Genomic DNA, 21270 nt, shown 5'->3' with positions numbered 1-21270 from the left:
GGAACCCACTGTTTTTTTTTAAAGAGCCCTGAACAAGAAACCCAGGCACTCCAGAAACAAAGAGCCACATGGCGCTGGCCGCAGCCCAGGAACTTTAATTAAAAATGAATATTAATATATATATTTTTTGTTTTTTTTAGAGGTCGCAAGGGAGACCACAAGGGTCGCAGTTGCGACCCCTGCTGACCCCCAAATGACGTCCCTGGAAATGTGAAGCATTTCAAAATAAGCTGACAAAATGATTACAAAATGTATGGACTGCTACGCAGAATATGATCGAAGGTGATAAACCTGGCAATGGCCTACCCTAACCTTAACATCCCTCCTTCTTATGTTCTTGAAAGCTATATGGCTGACAGACTTATACTAATATTATACTCTGGTGGAGATGTCGGTAAAACGACAGAAACCATGAATCATATAAAAGCTGACTAGGAGAGAAAAGTCAAATAATAATAATGTGGAAAGACGCCCACTTTATATTTGTGTCCCCTCTCCCCGCCCCAGTTTTCTATTGTAGACGTAAGTACTAATTTAACATCGAAAAAACGGAGGTCTCTATGGAAACAGTCTGAACCCATCTGACTGTGCCTCACACATACACTGGCATTCGTGATAAATGTGAGGGGAGGGGGTAGGCGCACAAGTGGGCGGCGATTGGGTCCCTTCTCCTCGGAACTGAGGTGGGTTGCACACGCGCCAGTCAGTCATTGATTCGCAGGCGTGAGCGTTTGTTTTTTGTTGTATGTGACGTGAACGTTTATCGGGCGCGCGCAGTCTGTCAAAACGTGCTCAGGTCTCTTGGACTAAGAGACGGTGTAGTTTTGTGTCTAGGAATGACAAAGCGCGCACTCGCAGCTCCGCGATATATTTACTGTAGGGCGAGAGCTGTATTCCCTGGCATGCACGCGCAATGGCAACATTGAAAGGAACCTGTCAGAAGGAGCACGGCCCTGGAGAGAAACGTTGAGCCGCCTACCTTCCTGGGCGGGCGCCCGGCTCTAAGGAGGAGTGACAGACCAGTGACGACCCTAAGCCGCCTTTGCAGCGGTCACGCGCTTCTCTGAGCAGACATGACAACCAGTTCAGTAACGGGCGCGCGCTCTGTTTAGGAAAAATGACAGGCCGGCGACGGCCCACCTCCCTCTCCTAGCCTGGCGCGCGCATAGCTGTAGCCTTTTCATCCTCTGCTCCACGCCCCCTTTCAGGAGCTATCCAGCGCACTCTCCCGTCCGCCTCCTCTTCCGCCTTCCTTCAGCAACCGCCGGCGCCAGAGGTCGGGTCCGCGCTGCCTGGGCTCCTGGTCCTCCCCCTGGCACTGAAACCCCCGGGAGATGAGAAGTAGCGATGGCCGGCTTATCCAACAGCAGCGAGGAGAAGACTTGCCGCCGTTTCCTGGAGCAGTTCTTGGGAGAGTTCCGGGGACCCTTCGCAGGCGAGGAGGACCCGCTCCCCCTGCGACCCCTCTTCGAGCACATCGTGGAGGACGAGGCGGAGGGAGAGTGCCTGGACCTGTGCCTACAGCAGCTCTACAAATAGTTAAGTAGCGCCCTGTTTATTCCCGTGTGTCGGGGACCGCTTCATGCAGGTTCGCCCTGTCACCTTTTACAGAGAGGAAACAGTAGTGCGTTTGATGCGCGCCTCAAAAACGTGCCGGAATTATTTCTTGCAGCAGGTTTGACGAGCTACACGAAGCAATGTACACCACCTAAATAACACTGAAGGAAAGTTTAATAGCATGTGACAGACTTAAATGTATATTCCTTAGAATGTGCTCGCACACCCACACAATCCTCGCGTATTCCGATAACTCTTACCAAATAGGCACTTGAGTGTCACCAACGCATATTCCTTGCATTTTACTCAACATCTAGGACTCCCTGCATATCTCGTTGAGTGTCTTCATGTCCCAGAGTGTCTCCTCCGCCTTTCGTTGTCCAACATTCATTCTCTGGATTGTGGTCAGTGTGCTTCTGCTCTCCTCTCATCCCTGGGAACCTCCTCGGAATTCACCGGACCTTCTCACATAACCATTTTGTATCATACATATAATGGAGTTTACTGACTCTTTCCATGGACACCCCTAGAACACCCGATTGTAGTCTCTTCACGTGGATCATGTGGATTTCAGATATGCCACAGATTGACCTTTCAAAGTCCTTGGATTCTCATATCACATGGAGTTTTACATGTTTTGGTCTCTGCTGAGGAATCCGTGAACACTGCACAGACATTACCTGGACTACACACTTGAAACATACCTGGATTCTACTATCTCCCGAGGTCCTTTTCACACACGCTTTGAATCCCCAATGTGGACTCTCCAGACCATATGTTTCATAAACACTTACCTATTACTTGAACTCACCTCACATATTCCAACGGTGGCTCATCTCATGTCCTTGAGCTCTCCTCGCACATTTTTGTTCTTGTTATGTAAGCCTGGGACCGACTCTGGTCTCTGTCCGCACACCCTTTGTTAAACATCAGACTGGGACAAAAAGTCCTTTGCCCCAAAGAAATGTGACCCGCATTCCCGAATGGCACTTTGTGACATTTCATGATAACCAGGGTAGCACATGGGGGGTACATTTTTTAGGAAAATGTGTGTGAAATGGTGCCTTTTGCTGAACATTGAGCTAGTTGAATTGGTTAGAACTACCGGTTGCATATGGCACTAAGTTATTAAAGTAGTCCACAGTGTCCCGTAAAACTGTCCCTCACTGGCCTGCTGGCCCTTATGCCATTGCACTGTGGGGCAGTTTCTGCCTGTCAATGCATAATATCTACGGATCCCTTGAATTCTTTTACACATCTTGTGTTTCTGCTTTACGCCAGGTGCAGGCTAACAATGCAGCACAACCCCACACAGCGCTTAAACTCTACTCAAGTATTCTGTAGACTCTACACTCGGCTTGTAACCTGTCACACATTTATTTTTGGTTCTTACAAAAGGTGCCATCTCATGACAGTAATCTCCCCAATACAATTTTATAAGATGCCATTTATGTAGGTTATTTCAATCAAAAGGCATTGGTCCGTTCAGTATACAAGTAACATATAGATAACATAGGGGAAAAGGTGGCTGCATCTAATGCCTTTTAAACAGAAACTCGACCGAAATGAATCCTATATGTTTTTTTGATGGAATACCCATCTATACTGTTAAGTCCTCTCATATCACCAGAATTTTATTCACATCTCTTGAACTCTTTAGAATGTTACTGCCACCTGTACAATCTTCTTCGTATATAGCATTCATATTCCCATCGCACTTTCAGGAGACCTTAAACACTTTTCAAGTCAAGTTCCTTCACTCGTCATTTGATGTATGTGTGCACACACCTTAGACTTAGAACAAAAACCTCCTCACAGAGCTTGAGGATTTCAATCACATAGCAGAGGGTGGACTACCTTTTCTCCATTGACTCTTCTTATGCGGCATGCTGACTCTTCACATACTCTACTTATAAATCTTACACACTCTTTTGGAAAACATTATGATCTTGTCTCCATGTCATGTGGATTCATCTTAATTCAGATATCCTTTGGATTCTTAAACATTTGAGTCTTTTCGTGCGCAACTTTATATCTTCCTATATACATCCAAAGAGTTCTACTGACAACTCTGCTTATCACTCTCTGACCACATCCAAAATTGTCTGGGTACGTATTTCCACCCTGTGGACTCTTCTCACACAATATTTAGCACAACATAGAAATACAATAACCAGATGCATTCTAAGGGGCTGCATCCATACATCCGACAGTTCATGTATTGTGGACTCTTCACAGTTAGTCACGTTCCCTTGCACAGAACATGGAATATTCTGACATGCTCTGGCTCCTCCTCACACTAACTAGTCTCTTACCACATATGTGACAGGCCCTCCTCACACATGAAGTGGCATCTACAACTAAAGGAAAGAGGTGTATGCATCTTGCTTCCTAAAAAGTAAGCACACATGACTAGTAAATGACTCTTGAGAAAATGTGCGGTTAGTAGTGGACAGTGAACAGGAAGGAGATCACCCAGAATGAAAAAGCCAAATGAAGTACTCCGTTTTGCATGAGAGATGAAGAAGTAATTATTTCATTTGATAAAGTATTGGAAAGGCCATGTTTGGAATACATGCTCAGTATTGATCACATGATATAGAAAAGTATGTACAAAGTAGCAACATTTCTGAAAAGGGTGACTTGAGTAATGAAGGAATTTTATATATGGCACACGAGGAAAGACTAAAATATGTTTAAGAGTTTGTAAACAGACGTGATTGTTCCATATAAGTACGTAATGTGAAGAAACACTAAACATTGCATCAGTTATTCATTATAGCAAACCGTAATACCGTAGATAATAGTTAACTATAAATAAATGTTTGTAGCCATGTAATCATTCTGTTGCCACGCCTTACAAATGTCACATGTACCACACACATGCTGACCAAGAACTCAGCAATTCATCTTTCTACTCGCACTCCCTGTGTACTCGCCTCACAAATGGAGGGTCACAGCACAGTACACATCTCACATTTCCTGTGGACTCATAATATAGACTATTGGCTTCCACACAATCTTCCAATTGACTCTTTTGAATGAGCTCCTTTCCCGATTGTTGACTATCTTCACATATGTAGACTCCACATACTTTGTGTATACTCCCCTCAAAGTTTCCATTGACTATCTACGCAAAGTATAAAGGTACCTTATGTCTTCTGTGGTGTTTGACTTTTCTCGGTCATCACACTGTTTATTCCCACACGTTCCATAGTACAATCTCACATGTACAGCAGGCTTGCATCACAGAGCACAGCCTTACCTCCAACATTCTGTGGAATCCTTTTGCACATACTTTTTATTCTCTTGTGCCATACCAACAATATTATTGCACATTTTGTAAAATCTACTCTACTAGGCCACTCACACATACAAAGGGCGTTTCTAACACATTGCCCAGGCTCCTTTAAGACATCAATGCAATTTTCTTATACATATAATAGACTTATCTCAAATACCACTCAGATTCTCCTCATACTCTTTTACAATTCATGAGACACTGTACCTACATAATATGCACTTGGCATACCCAGTTTGAAGTGACACATTTCATAGACTTGCATGGCATTTTGTATGGCAAAACTATTTTTGGCCAAGCATTTAGGACTGTACTTCACACATTAGTATTGGTGGCAGCCTCCTTCCTGATTTTATAGAGGACATTTGCTTTTGTTGTCAGTGCTGCTCCATTGATTTTTACTTCTGCTGTTATTTTAAATGTGGTCTGTTCAATTATAAAAATATGTAACTTTTATACTTTAGTACAGTACACTAAGATGACTCTGGCCTTGTGCGTGTTAAAGGTGAGCTACCACAGTGTTGTCACAGTCTGGTCTGACCAGAGTCCAGACGGTAGCATTATTTTGGTTAGCAGAATTTGGTAACATAATTATACCTTTGCCAATCTGTGGTGGCACATACAATATATTGTTAAAAGCAAAACTCAGTTAATCAAAACTTAAAAAATATATATATTGGAAAAGTGAACAATGTAGCTTTTCTAAGGGCATTCCTAGCAAAGCACTTTGCTTCACAGATCCATAGAGGGACAGTAGAGGCATCTTACATATCAAATGGAGCACCTCTGTTTGGTGGTAGTGCAGCCATCTCTGCACTCCCACAGCTGCGCCAACCTTCTCTGTGCCACTGCCTTCCACATGTAGGAGAAGGGAGGCATGTCGGAGAGTTTAGTGAGGATGAGTGTGGCTTTCCTAAACTTGCCCTATGCCGGTGACCTTCCCAGTCCTGCTACCTTTCTGAAGAAGTTGGAGTTAACCAAGATTGGGGTGTGCAGTGCTTCTAATGCATGGCTTCCAGTGCTATCTGCCCTTCCACAGCTTTACTGCCTTATATATCAGGATTGTGGAGGGTGTGGGCATAATGGGGAAATGACAGTGTTTCTTCTATTCCTCTGCTGTACCTGCCTCTCCATTTCTGCTGACGAAAGGAGTGAGACTGGGGCAATAGTAGGCAGTACAGACACTGCAAATTTACCAATCTGGAGCTTCGCAGATAGAGGTGCTTAGCTTTCCTGAAGGCGCCATTCTGGGTGGCCCTTTTTTCCAGTTGCTACTCTCCTGTGTAATGTGAACAATGCAAGAAAGCACTTCCACCTGACATGTGGCAGGCAGTGGATCTGCACGGAAAATAAAGCGTTCACTGTTCATTGCTTGCCAAATCCCATACATGTAATCTATAACAATAGTTTTGGTCCCTTAAACAGGAGCAAGCACTAAAGAAATAGATGGACACCATAATCCTAAAAAGCATCGGACAAGAGAAAAAAAACAAGGAAACGGGTGCCTTCTAAACTAAAATTGATCATGGATGAATGCTGGATCACCATATTGCAGAGGAACATGTTCCGCGTTATATCGGATTTATTCAGGGCACTGAACCCATAATAAATCACTTGCGTATTAAGGATAATCTGTAATCGAGTTTAGCCCAATGCACATATTTCTGGGTGCCACTGTCTGCAATGATTCTTATGTTTGTGTGTTCAGTGGTTGAAAGTGCTTTTATACATCCCGATGGTGCCATGTTGGCGCTAATCTTAACGCATAATTCATATGCATAGTAATACCACAGCAGTGGCAAAGACAACTTGTAATAGTAACCATTATCAATTGAAAATCACAGACATCGTTAGAAAAATATAGGCTAAGGTTCTAAAACCGTGAGTAAGAGGATTAAAACCAGGGTTTTCACTGTTGGAGACAGAGAGCAAGTCTACTAATCTTGTTGCTTTAAGATTTCGAGATGATGCCAACGTTAAATCCATTTTTCATGTATTGTTTGCCTTGTAGACATAATAGTCTTCTGATTTTAATAACTTTGGCTACTGCTGACCCCTCTTTGTATAAAATGCTTCTTTGTCCTAGATCGAATGTTAAGCAATTCGCTCTTTTCAGAGGTTGCAACGGTAAATGTGTGTTTAAGCTAGAGTACTTTCTGTGTATGCATGTTCTGCATTTATAGACTATATTGACGTAATAGCTAATGCTATTTTGAGTCACACAACTAGCAACTTAACGTTTGCCATCTAAGGTTTATTGAAACCACTCCCGATTAATTGCATTCCCATGTGAAAACTAGAATCTCTGTTATCAAGTTCCCTTTTAATAACGCTGAGTTTATTAAAGCAGGACTTTCAAACACTGCACTGTTGTAAAGTGTTTAATAGGGTAAAGCAAATAGCAATGGGTATTGTAAACAAAAACACATTTAAATATTACAGCTTCAAATGTGTTATACAGGTTTACTGTTCATATTAATTACAGTATTGAGAATTTACAAATCTGTGCAGCTGAACTAACTTGTGAAGTCGACAATAAGACACATATTGTATTTGGCTTTAATGCAATGAGAAATACTGAGCTTTGTGGTTAGTAGGAACTGTGCACAATCGGCCAGTTATGTTTCCAGAGCATTTTGTAGGATATTTAAGACATATAGACCAAAAGGAGGGGTCATGATTTCTCGGTAATGACATGCCCCCAAGTTATTCTCCTCGGCAGAGCTTATGGCTATAAATTGGGGAGGGGTTATCATCCCAGTCCTTCGTGGCCTCTGCCTAGGTCCATAAGTCTATTAGCACAAGCTGGTGCGAAACTAAAAGGCAAGTGCTTGATGTTGGTGGAACAAAGCGCACAAAGTAGTGCTTACTTAGTTTTTTAGTCCAGACCGACTCCAGTCTTTGAACAGGATGACGTAACCAAAACATTGGACCGGGGACCCCAAGAGGACACAAATGTGCTTTTCCATGCAGCCTTGCAAAGGAGCGTGGTTACCAACTGGGAGGTACCTGAAGTTGTTCAAGCTGTCAACAAGAAGTTGACTTCGAAAAACAGGGTTTCAAGTTCTGATCCATTTTATTTATCAAAACACCCAACACCGGAGAGCCTGGTGGTTCAAGCTGCCATCTCAACCAGTAGACAAAATGCCCACCCTACAACACCTCCAGATGGGGATGATAAGCCTTACAACCCCCTAGCCCAAAATGTTTTTCAGTTGGAAGTATGGCCCTGAAATCGGCTAATGCCTCGTGCACATTGGCAATGTTTACTCACACCCTGTGGGAGTCCATATCCATGGTGGCTGACCATATCCCTGAAGGGAAAGCACGAGACAGGTTTTTAAACATAGTCAAGGATGGGAGAGATGCGATGTGCAAATCGTTCCAGACTGGTCTTGACTCTGCTGACAGTATCAGCAGAGATATGGCAGCGAGTATAGTTATGCACAGGTTTATGTGGTTAAGAAAGTCAGGATTTGCCCCAGACGTACAATCCAGACTTCTCAACATGCCCTTTGACGGCACTCATTTATTTGGAAGCAAGGCTGAGGAGAGTTTGGAGAAACTGCAAACTTCTAAGGCAGCAGCGAAACTAAAAGTTAAGTGCTTGATGTTGGTGGAACAAAGCGCACAAACTGGTGCTTACTTAGTTTTTTACATGCAAGGAAATAGTATTCCCTGTTCACGTGCATTTTTGTTGTGACTTGGGAGCATTGAATTCATCTGCTCTTTTAGGCAAATCCACACCTGTAGCCAATTGTTTCTGTTCTGTTTGTTAAGCTTCTAATCAGGCCGCACTATTTGAAGTGAGCTCTATATCAGAGACTATAGAATGCATTCGGAGCATTCGGGTTGCTGAGAGGAGGTCTAGAACGGACTGTGTGGCGCAGTTATTACAAGTGCTTGTAGAGCGCGATGCTGACCATTAAGGGGGTCTCTTCTTGGTGTCCCTGTCTTTTTAACAGATTGGCTGGGTGTGCAATTGCAATTAAAATTGTAAAAGGGGGAAAACTCATTTCATAACTTCAAATACTCCCAAATAGAAGAGTCAGTTTTCAGCCTAGCTGTTTTTCATGGATGCATCTAATCGGAAATCTTCGGCATTTAGTAAAGCCCTTGCAGTTCATGGTTGGAAAGCAGACCATAGTGCTGGGCAGAAGAACATAAGCAGTATTGGTAGATGGTGATCTGACCTGTATGGAGGCTTGGTTAGAAGATAACTGCCTTATGGTGCGAAAACGTCCAATGGCGATGTTTCTGGCTATCAGAAAACCGGAATCTGATCTTCTGTGCCTTTTGATGCAGTGATTTACGGCATTGAAATATAAATAGGTGCAATTGCAATGAAACCGTCACAAATTAGAAGAACGTTTTCATAAATACTACATTATCAAAGAAGCAGACCTGCAAACATATTTAAGAAATTAGGAATTTTTACTGTCTTTCGTATTCACGTTTTCTACAGTAGCTGTTACTCAACAGCACACAAACGAACCACACAAAATAAAGCATTACAACTTCAGCTTAAAGCATAACCTCTTTTTTCTTTTGATCATTGCCAAAAAGGCCAACATCTCATTAATTGAGATGACACATTGTTCAAAGATGTAAATGTTTAGACACCTCTACCCCCTTAGCATGCTACATTCATCAGATCAAACCGTAATATGAAAATTGTTCAACAATAACATTTTGAATGTCCTAACATTCTGCTGTTTTTTTCATATTTTAGCTTGCGAAAATAATTATAATTTATTACTAATTTAAGCGCTTTGAAACACATTGTGTATAGGCGCTATATAAATAAACTATCATATGATCATATCATAACTATGCTTCTCCTATGATTAAATGCCCAATTTTGCTTGTTAAACCTTGCCAGGCAATACAGAATAAAAACAGATGAAATTGGGCATTCATTTCAAAGGCCCTTTGGATGATTCCATATATGCCACTATGGGGGATGGCTTTGGGAGTTCCTCATAAGAGTGAGAGCCATTGTCCCCCAGGGGCAGTCTCTCCCAGGGAGGTCCCACTTGTTTCAACAACCAGGGAGGGTTTTGTTGAGGGGGCTCACCTCCCTAGCCTCACAGGGGAAGCTCCCCATTGGGAAGAAGGGACAAATTCCCTGGATTCATCACATACCCACTCCCTTATTTTTGTTGCTTACCCATCTTCTTTTTTTAATGTAGGGTATGCCGTTGTCAACATTTAATTTATTGATTGAAGAGATCACCTGTTCCCAAAAGGGTCAGCTCATCGGGCATGTCCACCATATGTGAGCCCAGTCCCACCTCCCTTTACATGCCCTCCAACACTCAAAGGGCATTACCTCTTGATCGCACATCAAGTCCCTCAGTTGCAAACACGCCGCCAGCTTTTAAAGGCCTTCCCGTCCATTCCCGGGGAGAACTGGTAATTGTGGAACAGAGTTTGAAGGGGGCCAAGAATTATATAATCCTCTAGGGAGGTCCCTATTTAAAGAGACAGCTCCCCTTTCTTGTTTTTGCCAATATGTTTGGTTCTTAATTAAGTCTCTGAGTTTTATACAGTTCTTCATTTTGGATGATCCCATATATGCCAATATGGAGGGATGGCTTATGGAGTTCCTCACAGGAAGGGGAGCCCTTGTCCCCAAAGGTGCAGTCTCTTCCGGTGATGTCCCACTTGCCTCGACCCTTAGGGAGAGTATTGCGGAGCATGCTCACCGCCCTAGTCTAACAGGGTTTGGGCACAGCAGGCTTTCCCTTGGGGAGAAGGGGTTGCATTCCCTGGATTCATCACACCACTTCAGATCTCCAACTTTCTTACTTCTATTGAAGAAACCCTTGGATGACCCAAACATCTCAGCAAACTACCGCCCGGTTTCTCTTTCCCCATTATTCAAAGGTCTTTGAGCGGGTGGTCTTCAACCGGATCACTAAGTACCTTGAGGATAATGGCCTTGGAGATCCACTTCAATCTGGCTTCCGTTGTAAACACTCCATGGAGACGGTACACATGCATGTCTCTACCCTTCTCTCTGATGCTCTCCCCTCCAAATTCACTTCTATACTCATGCTTATGGACCTGTCTTCTGCTTTTGCCACTGCGGACCTCTGCTCTCTTCTCCTCACTCTCCAGGACCTTTGGTTTTGCAAATCCGCTATAGTCTGGATAGCCTCTAACCTGAATGGTATTCCCTTTAAAATCTCTTGGGACTCGCAAACATCTGACTCCACCTCTCTCCCTCTTTAACCACTGCTCAGCACCCACTTTACCTCTGCCTCAAGATGACTTATCTCATCCTTTGGATTTCACTGTCACCTTTTTGCTGATGATGCTGAAATATTTTTCTTCTTTCACTCCTTCACCCGAGCCAACTCGAAACGAAAACAAACTGTCTCACTAAAATCCATCACTGGATGACTCTCCGTTGCCCACTGCTCCAGATAATATTTGGAAGTAGGAATATTTTATTCTCTTTTTTTTGGAAGTTGGTCGTAAAATTATTTTCTACAGAGTAAGTCCAATTCCTAATGGGAGTATTTTATTAGCGAGTACAAATATGTGTTTGTAATAATTATTTCTTTGCACCTAGTTATTCATGCACATTAAAAGCAACCAGTTTACTTCTTCTGGTCAGTCATTAATAATTGTAGTTTCTTCCTGTGGTACTACGTGCACCACCCACTAGTCCAAACCTATCCATGGAGCATTGTGGGTGAAAGTAGGGGCATAATGTTCTACGTGTCTGTTTCCTATTTTTTGTTGGGAGTATTTTTACTACCTATTATTATTTTTTGGGAGTATTTGCCTATTTTTATGGAGTAAAAGTGGCCTATACACACCTTATTTGTAAGGCTGTCGGTGCCTCATGCTGAACTCTTAAAAAATGGTAGTCATCTTTGTCCCGGCTTCCAAAAGATCCCCACCCTCTAGCCCCTTCCACCTGGCCTCGATATTTCTTCGCCTAAGGCTCAGTCTTGGGGTCCTCTTTGATAGAAACCTCCGACAGCAACTATTTGTCAGTAGCATTCTCTCTGCTGCTCATTTTGACCTCCATAACATTCTGAAAAGTCTTCCTTTTCTCACTAACTATTCCATAATACTTCTAACGTTCACCCTTGTACTCAGCAAACTGATTGCTGCTCAAGCCTACTCCATGGTCTTCCTCTACTCCTTCGTCCCGCTAGATAAAGTCCTCAACGTTGCTATCCACATTCTGTAGAACGTACCCAGATCTTCCCCCATCTCTCCCTGCGGATAACATGCTGGTTAGCGCTCTATGAACAGCCGCTCCATTTTCATGCTCCTTCTCCTAGACTAGAAACCTATTAATGGCCTTGCTCCACAGTGAATGTCTGATTTTATCTGTTTTCTCACCATCTTGTTGCCTTTGTTCCACCTCTGAACTGCCCAACGTCTTCCATGTGCCGCCTCTCCCTTCTGCTCTTTCTCCTTTCCCGCGGCTCTTCTAGAACCCATTGCCCATCCCAATTAACGTCAGACCAACTGTTGATCTTTTCAAAGCTTAGCTTAAACTTCACTTGTTAAAGATGATGCTCCTCTTGCCCTCTCCCACATGTTCCCTACCTGACCCAATCAACTTCCTCCAGTGATGTTTAATAATATAGTAATGTGTATTTATATAGTACTCTACTTTATTTTAAGGCACTTGCCCCTTAGGATAATGTTACCTTTGTAAGTCATCTGTTTTCTTATGCATATTGTTTTCTGTTTTTCCTTGTCCCTGGTATATGTCCCACTTGTTTACACTCCCATAAAGTGTCTCACCAATTATTTCAATCTTAATGCTGTAGCACAGGTAGCCCTCGCAGTGACGCCTAAGACATCTGTGAATGTAATTGTAAGCCAATTCTGATCGAAATTGACATCCCTGTTCTTCAAATAAATACAAATACAAAGACAAACGTTTTTCATATCCTTCGCAAGCGTTTTAACTTCCTTCTCTCTCACTCTGCCTGCATGTCAATGATATCAAGTAGCCCTGGATATAGTACTTTAATACTTCCCAGACTGTGGTCATTTACTTTGCTATTTCTGTTCATTTTAACAAAATCTTCTGTCCCCAGCTCTTACGTCTCCCATCTCGAAGGTAGAAACAGTTGTGGTGCCAATTGAAGGACAAAGTTAGGGGGTGGCTTATTGCTTAGTCTGGGCTCATTTTGGCTTAATCAGATATCAGGATGTTCCTGATTAGGTTATTTGCAGAGTGCTGTGCAGCCCCAGCAGATGCCAGTAAAAGTCACATCCTGAGTTCGTGCTGTGAATAGCGAGGGAATGTGTAGTCTATGCCTTTTGGATGATGGAGTATCAATGCATCAGATAAAGCATGTTCAAGGATGAGAATGTTCATTGCTTTATCCTTCTTAATTGGTCAAAGTAGCTGGCTCCTGCCAGAATATTTAATGAGATCGGTATTCAGGACCTCATTAAAGTTACCACCTATCTCTTCCAGAGCTCAGTGTCTGAATGTGTTTCGAATGTTTGTGGAAAGCATGCCATCACCTACGTTCGGGGCATACACATTGCAACATAGGATCTCACTTGTCTGAAGCCTCATTTTAACACTCATTTTAACAGCTATAATCCTTCCCTCACTATCATGGGCACAGTAGAGTTTTTTTGCCACTTAAGATTAATACATTTATTTTCCAAAAACGATGATGGCAACGCACATGCTAATGATAAACATGTAGAATCTTTAGGGTTCTCTAAGGGGGGGAACAACCAAAATATTCTATATTTTGAATTGAGCAACCTCTTTAAGGATCAACCAAAAACAAAATAAATTAAAACGTTAGAATACCTTATGGAACAATAAGTTAATATAACCATGCATGCAACCACCTTCGCACAATACGATTCAGTCAAAAGAATACAACATGGATCGCACATTTTATTCAAGTCGACTTTATGTAGAAACAACAAGGGTTTCCTAATAAAATGGCATATGATACTTAATAACTGTTCATTGGATTTACTGTTATTGACAATTTAAGAATTAACTCTAAATATAGAAAACGTGGACATTGAAATGAAGGAAAGTACGCACATTTCGAATGGATTGTGTCCTCCCACGTATTCCTTATCTTTTGATATTTCCAATATCCAGCTTTGCAGCTTTGGCCATTTTTTTTCAGCTGAGGGCGCTATGCGTGAATGCCTGTCAACTCCATGTCCCTCAGAGGCCTCTGTCTCGATGTCACCGAAGGTGCAGGTGCAGCGTCCGTTGGCTTCAGTTCTGTTTTTCCACGCTAACCCTTCGGATATGGTACGCTTCTTTGCTTGTGAAATAATCTTCGAATAAAATTTGTGAGAATGGCTTTGTCATCTGCGTCTTCCACTCGCTAGTCGGGTTTCAAGAAATGCTGTGACTGCAGCTCGAAGAAGTCTGTTACGGACCCCTCATAGAATATGCTTATGGTGTCTGGGATCCACTCATCCGTCATCAGAGTGTGAGGACTGCCTGTCCATGACGTTGAAAGCCCTGAGACTGCGCAGAGGGAAGCTTGCAGCAGGTAGGACCCACAAATCCCCTTGGACTCCTTCATAAAAACAAACTTTGGACGAGTCGAGAGTTGTTTCTCCTCGCCATAGGAAGGATAAATGGTTCCAATTGCGTAGTGGTTCCCACCACTCATCGTCTAGACATGGAAAGAAACAGCACCATAGATCGCCATCTTCCTCGTCTTCCAGTTCCTCTCCGTAACTGGCCGTATGCCCCACTAAATCTGCCTCACCAGCCCAGTGGGAAGAGTTTACTTAAGTTAAGATGTTGAAGGTGTTCGAGATGGCGGTTTTATCCCTCTCGACTACACCCAAAAGCCATGCTCCAGTCGAATTACCTCATAAACATTAAAGCCATGCGTCTTCAGACCCGGCGGGCAAAACTCCTTGAGAGCGATCGAAGGATCCCTCGAGTTGAGGAAAAAAGTCATTTCAAGGACTGAGTCGTCGCCGTCATCGATGCCGAAAGACTCGACATCGACACCATCAGGGTTGAAAGGTGCGTCCTCGATGCCATAGGTGCTGAAAAATTATGAAAAGCCATCTTCGTTTCGAGCGTCGAGCTCCTCAACGCCACAGGTGTCGAAGCCGTCAATGCAGCCATCAAAGTCGTCGATGTTGACAGTCTTGGCGATTTCGGCTTCTTTCACCACAAATATTATGATTATATTGACTACAATGGAGAAGCCATATATCCCTTTGCCTAGGGCAGAATATTTCCAGTCTCTCCTCCAGTTATTAGATTCAGAGGAATCTTCAGATGAGTTTAAGCCTTTTGGTCTCCAGTATGTTATGCCATCAGGGCCTGAAGCATTCATTTCAGAGGATTACAGAATTCAGAAAATACAACAATGCCTGCATGATGCCAGTGGTTTAGATACCTCACCTGAGGTAGAGTTCGGCAGGGCAGATCCCGGTGACCATGCAGAGGTTACTTACAGACAATTGATGTCAAGAGTGATGGAATATATGAGTTGGTCCAGACCGACTCCAGTCTTTGATGATTTAACCAAAAACTTGGATAGGGGACCCCAAGAGGACACAAATGTGTTTTTCCATGCAGCCTTGCAAAGGCGCGTGGCCACCAACTGGGAGGTACCTGAAGTTATCCCAGCTGTCAAGAAGACGTTGACTTTGAAATACATGGTTTCAAGTTCTGATACATTTTATTTGTCAAAACACCCAACACCAGAGAGCCTGGTGGTTCAAGCTGCCATTTCAACCAGTAGATAAAATGCCTACCCTACAATACCTCCAGATGGGGATGATAAGTGTTACGACGCCCAAGCCCAAAATGTTTTTTCAGTTGGAAGTATGGCCCTGAAATCGGCTAATGCCTCGTGCACTGTTATGACCAGCCCTTGGTCATAGGGTTCACTCCAAAGGACACTCAAGATACTCAGGCCAGGTACTCTTAGTGCTTACTTTATTAGCTTCTTAGTTGCAGGATCAGATGTCATCAGATAATTGAGAGATCAAGAGGATCAGGGATAATGAGCCCACTGGCTCCCTCCACCCAGGCTCACATTTTGTAACTGTCTGGGTTAGAACCAATTCAACTCTAAATATTCTAACCTCACACTCACAGCCTACATTCTGATGATGACATCAATCCTGGCACAGCATACATTCAAGCACATGAGCCAACCCTAACACCTCCTTTCCTACAACAAACAAACTAGTGAAACTCACCAGAAGGAAGCTAACCCTAACATCCTCCTGTTGCAGAAAGGAAAATCTGCTACGACACACTGAACATGACTTCCTCGCTCCACCCATGTTCCACTTACCACCGGGAGATTGAGCCAGCAGGCTTAACTAACATCCCACGACAGACCCAGCCGTCACACCTAACACTCCTAACCAATCAAAGTAACACAATTCACCTCCTGTTCCACCCTGCCACAAGGAACCTCAAACTGCCACTTTCGAGCACTAACCGCCCACCCAGGCAACTACAGCAAACACTACCAAAGCCAACCAAACACAAAACTCCTTCCGTTCCTCCCTGCCACAAAGAAACCTTGAGCTGCCACTTCCGAGCACTAACTCCCAAAACCGGGAAAGACCAGGTACTGTCGTAACAACACGAAACACTTACTAACAACCCAACAATCTACCCGGGTCAACAGAGAACTTCACTTACAACTCATACCGCTGTTAGACCCATTCAGAAATTCAAGTAAACACAGCCACACCAAATCGTCACTCACTCACCCAATCACACCATAATTAAAGGCAACTAGCTGTCACTAAAACAAACACAACAAGACCCAGCTGCAAATGTTGGCCTGACATTTGAGCCCTTCTGAACAATTCAAAACACCCCCATAGTGAACACAGCCGAAGATGAAGCGTTGCCAAGGTTCTTAGATTGACACGAGGAACTCAATAGCAATCCCAGAAACCACCTAAAAATTCATAAAGAAAAACACCAGATACAATATCACCTGCATCTTCAGAATTTCAAGAGAAATCCCTGGACCCTAACAACTCCATAAGGTCACCAAAACAACATATAAGCTTCACATAGCTTCAGGCACTAATCCCTTGCTAGGTGCTTCTGGGCTTCACAGAACCACACCCAAAACACATTAAAGTTACACTAAGCTTCAAATGAACTCCGCAGAGCCACAATTTATCAAAACATCAAAGCTCCGCAAAGCTTCTGGTACTAGTCTCCTACTAGATACCTCTGAACTCTGCAGAGTCACTAACCAATTCACCCATCAGAACTCCAACAAGTTCCTTGACCACTTCTTGGTCATGCATTACAACTAAAATCTCTTACAAATCCCGCAGGGTTCCTTGACCAACTACAGGTCATGTACCACACTCCCACTCAAGTCAAAACATACACCACGACATCAAATACAGTCAAAACCGTACATAGAATGTAAAACTGCTAGTCAGCGCTGCAGTCGCTCTAGCAGAAATCTTGGGTTGAACATCAATAACACAACACACATAACAATATATACCACTGCAATGCCTCAAAATTGTTATACTACGTATTACATTGACAAATACTTTCACATTGTAAATTGCAGGTCGCATTGGAGATAACATTTCCCAAAAGTCCATGTTGCCAAAGCACAGGCAACTCTAATGCTGAAATGCCTCAAAAAGTTATGCTAAAACCAAAATGAATGTCATCACTCTGATCATGCACCCAGAACACATACATGTTCATGCAAACCACTAACCACAACACATCCTGAAATGTCAATGTGGCTATCAGCTTTAGCTCAAACCTAAAAGTCCATGTTGCCTATATGTTAACTTATTGCTGAAATGCCCCCAAATTTGTTATGCTGAGCATGAACTGGATAACATCACTGGATATCATCATTCTGATTATGTACTACATCTCTCACACCAGTCATTCAAGCAAAATCCAATAAGTTACAACTAAACATACAACAGTATGGATGATATTCCCTTTAAATATGCTACCAGCTAAAAGTATTAATCATTGTCACCAAACCAAAAGATGTACATTCTTACATTTCAAACCCTCCATGTTATATACAAATAACATCAGCATGTAGTACCAACACCTTGTTGCAACTCCTGCAACTACATGTCCCAATTTGCAATGATTAGGCATAACATGTGACAAGCTCGCTGCCAATAATAACAGTGGCATTCTAAATTGCCCCCATGCGCCGCACTCTGCTCTTACTTAATGGGTAGACCGACTGCCTCACCCAAGCACCGCACTCAATTACTCTCCACTTGGCAGCCTTGCTCCATCAGCCCCTATGAAACAACTGAAAGCGCCACCGGTCCACTTAGGTCGTTCGGTTTGAAAACGTTGAACATGCTGAGCAGACTTCCTCCCCATGTCGTCGCGTTGCTTTTTCCAAGGCAGATTAACATGCGGAGCACTTTCATGATACAAATGCGAACCTCACTTCCTGGTCACGCTGCACGTTCTGATAGGTGCTTTACTCAGAGATCGGATAATGTCCAGATCGACTTCGTTCTCGTTGCTGCGCGTCTCGAACATCAGCAGCTCCAACAGCTGACGCAGCTGCACTCGAAACTATCACCATCACCCACTGACACTCGAGTGACGTCATCAGTCGCCCTCGATCCAGGGAGCCCATCGGAACTCCGCAACACCAACAACCAGACGGTACCATACCGTCTGCCAAACGGAGCATACAGGAATCCACCTCCTCTCACTCCAGCCCAATCCGCCAGACGATAGCCGCCCGAGACAGATGACCAGACACAAACCCGCAGGTACATGCAACTGATACAGCATGCCGGTAGGAACATTTCTTTTAACAGAAAGTGTCTGTCTTCCCTCCAATGACGGATACACGCTCACTTTGCTGCTTAGTTGACAGCAACACAGCCTGTTTTAATCAACTTTTGGGAACCCTGCCTGGGCGCACATGCCCCTCATGTGCCAGGATGACTTTCCTGTCAGCCGCTCCTGATCCCGCCTGGCACTGGCAGGAAACTCACGTCCCAGCGAACCCTTGGGACAAGCTTCCTTATTCAGCCCTGGGTGGCTGCCTCAAACAGCCCTGGGTAATTCCATTCTCGTGTATATTGGGCAGCCTCTAATGACTCCTGGGCTCCAGCAGGTCACTCTCCCCTCTCCCCAGGGGTCTCCTCGGAGAGGCTGTCCCTTCCAGCCCTGGGTGGTGGGTGCTAAACAGTCCATGGGGGCAGTGGGCTCTCCCTCTCTCCTTGCATTCACTTGTCTTCTTGCCTGCACCCCCCGCAGCAGAGTCTCTTCTCCTCTCTCACATGACATCACACAGGTACCTGCTTCTCTTTTGCTTCACTTGATGTCCACTCCAAGGTCAAGGTCCTCCCTCACCATACCTTGGACATCCTCGTCGCCAATTGCTATGACCAGCCCTTGGTCATAGGGTTCACTCCAAAGGACACTCAAGATACTCAGGCCAGGTACTCTTAGTGGTTACTTTATTAGCTTCTTAGTTACAGGATCAGATGTCATCAGATAATTGAGAGATCAAGAGGATCAGGGATAATGAGCCTCTGGCTCCCACCACCCAGGCTCACATATTGTAACTGCCTGGGTTAGAACCAATTCAACTCTAAACATTCTAACCTCACACTCACAGCCTACATTCTGATGATGACATCAATCCTGGCACAGCATGCATTCAAGCACAGGAGCCAACCCTAACATGCACATTGGCAATGTTTACTCATCCCCCTTTGGGAGTGCAAATCCAACCTGACCAAATCCTCAAAGGGGAAGGGCGAGGCAGGTTTTTAAACATAGTCAAGGATGGGAGAGATGCGATTTGCAAATCCCTACAGACTGGTCTTGACTCTGCTGACAGTATCAGCAGAGATATGGCAGCGAGTAAAGTTATGCACAGGTTTGCCTGGTTAAGAAAGTCAGGATTTGCCCCAGACGTACAATCCAGACTTCGCAACATGCCCTTTGAAGGCACTCGTTTATTTGGAAGGAAGCCTGATGAGAGTTTGGAGAAACTGCAAACCTCTAAGGCAGCAGCCAAATCCTTTGGTGCTGCAATCAGACAACACCCAAACCGCTCCACGGGTACACCCTGGAAGGGTAGGACCTTTCATCACTACTCCACATTTGGAAGAGGCAGAGGACAGTCAGCTCAAAGATGCCAAAAAAGATTCCCCTGTGGTGGACAGGGAAGAAGTACTAAGCCTGCAGTAGCAGCTACCTTACCATCAGCCGCTTTGTGCAGAGAAGCAATCTCCATATCAGCTGTTCACCTAGACGGAGTGGAGAATACAGCGGCTGATGCTCTGAGCAGGCAGAGCACAGTGTCCCAGGAAGTCCTTCAAGAGATCTTCACCCTTTGGGGAACCTCTCAAGTGGATCTGTTTGTTACCGGTGCCAACCGGAAGTGCAAGCTGTACTGCTCAAGGGAATTGCCCCAAGAGGAGCCCTAGGAAATGTGTTCGTAGTGGACTGGGATTTCCCGCTCCTGTATGCGTTTCTTCCAGACCCATCATTCCTCACATAATCAGGAGGTTGAGAAAGTTCAGGAAACCATGATCCTAGTTGCTCTGGATTGGGCGAGAAGGACGTGGTACATGTCATGTCCATCTGCCCTCTGATACGTCTTCCACAAAGAGAGGACCTTTTCTCGCAAGAGGAGGGTCGAGTTCTCCATCCGGATATCAGGACGCTCAGTCCTCATGCTTGATTTCTGAAAGGCTGAGATACAAGGTTTGGGACCTCTCGACGACGTAATGGAAATTTTGCTTTCAGCCAGAAGGCCAGCAACTAAATCTTTGTACCGCTGCTGTTGGAATAAGTTCTGCAGCTGGTGTAGAGATAAGAATGTTGACCCATTTACATGTAATGCACCGATGGTGTTATCCTTTTTGTTACACCTAGCTAATCTGGGGCTCCAGATTGGTACCATTAAAGGATATCTGGTGGCACTTTCTATATTTAAGCGCATGTCCGAAGAAGTTTCTTACTTTAAAAATTGGATTATTAGGAGATATCTTAAAGGGACTAACAAATGTTTTCCATCCAATCCCTTTTCAAGTCACAGTTTAGGATCTCAATTTGGTGTTGAACTTATGATGTGTGCTCCTTTCGAGCCTTTACACTCCTGTCTTTTGAGGCTACTAACCCTAAAAACCATCTTTCTAGTAGCTAGTACATCTGTCCAAAGGGTGAGTGAGCTTCAGGCTTTATCCTGCAAGCCTCCTTACACTGTCTTTTATAAGGATAGGGTGGTGCTGAAAGTGGTGCTGAAAGTAAAACCCACCTTTATACCCAAAGTTGTCTCCGAGTTTCATCTTACACAAAAGATATCTATACCATCATTTTACCCTCCTCACCCTGGGAAGGTAGAGCGGAGGCTTCACACGCTTGATCCTAAACGTGCACTGAGCTTCTATATCACTAG

General features: G+C 44.0%; 1 protein-coding gene across 1 annotated transcript in view; it reads left to right on the top strand.

Moving 5' to 3' along the window:
• Positions 1–909: 909 nt before the first annotated feature.
• The window catches only part of PPM1E (protein phosphatase, Mg2+/Mn2+ dependent 1E), a 1271820-nt gene continuing 1251459 nt past the window's right edge, over positions 910–21270 (top strand). The window contains exon 1 of the mRNA XM_069615159.1: positions 910–1538. Coding sequence (XP_069471260.1) covers positions 1348–1538 — 191 coding nt within the window. The 5' untranslated portion in view covers positions 910–1347. The remainder of the gene's footprint in view (positions 1539–21270) is intronic.

The sequence above is a fragment of the Ambystoma mexicanum genome, chromosome 9 (assembly GCF_040938575.1).
Source record: "Ambystoma mexicanum isolate Mex_15411 chromosome 9, UKY_AmexF1_1, whole genome shotgun sequence".
Classification (NCBI taxonomy): Eukaryota; Metazoa; Chordata; class Amphibia; order Caudata; family Ambystomatidae; genus Ambystoma; species Ambystoma mexicanum.
Note: the sequence above shows the minus strand (reverse complement) of the source record. Positions and strands in the feature narration are given on the sequence as shown.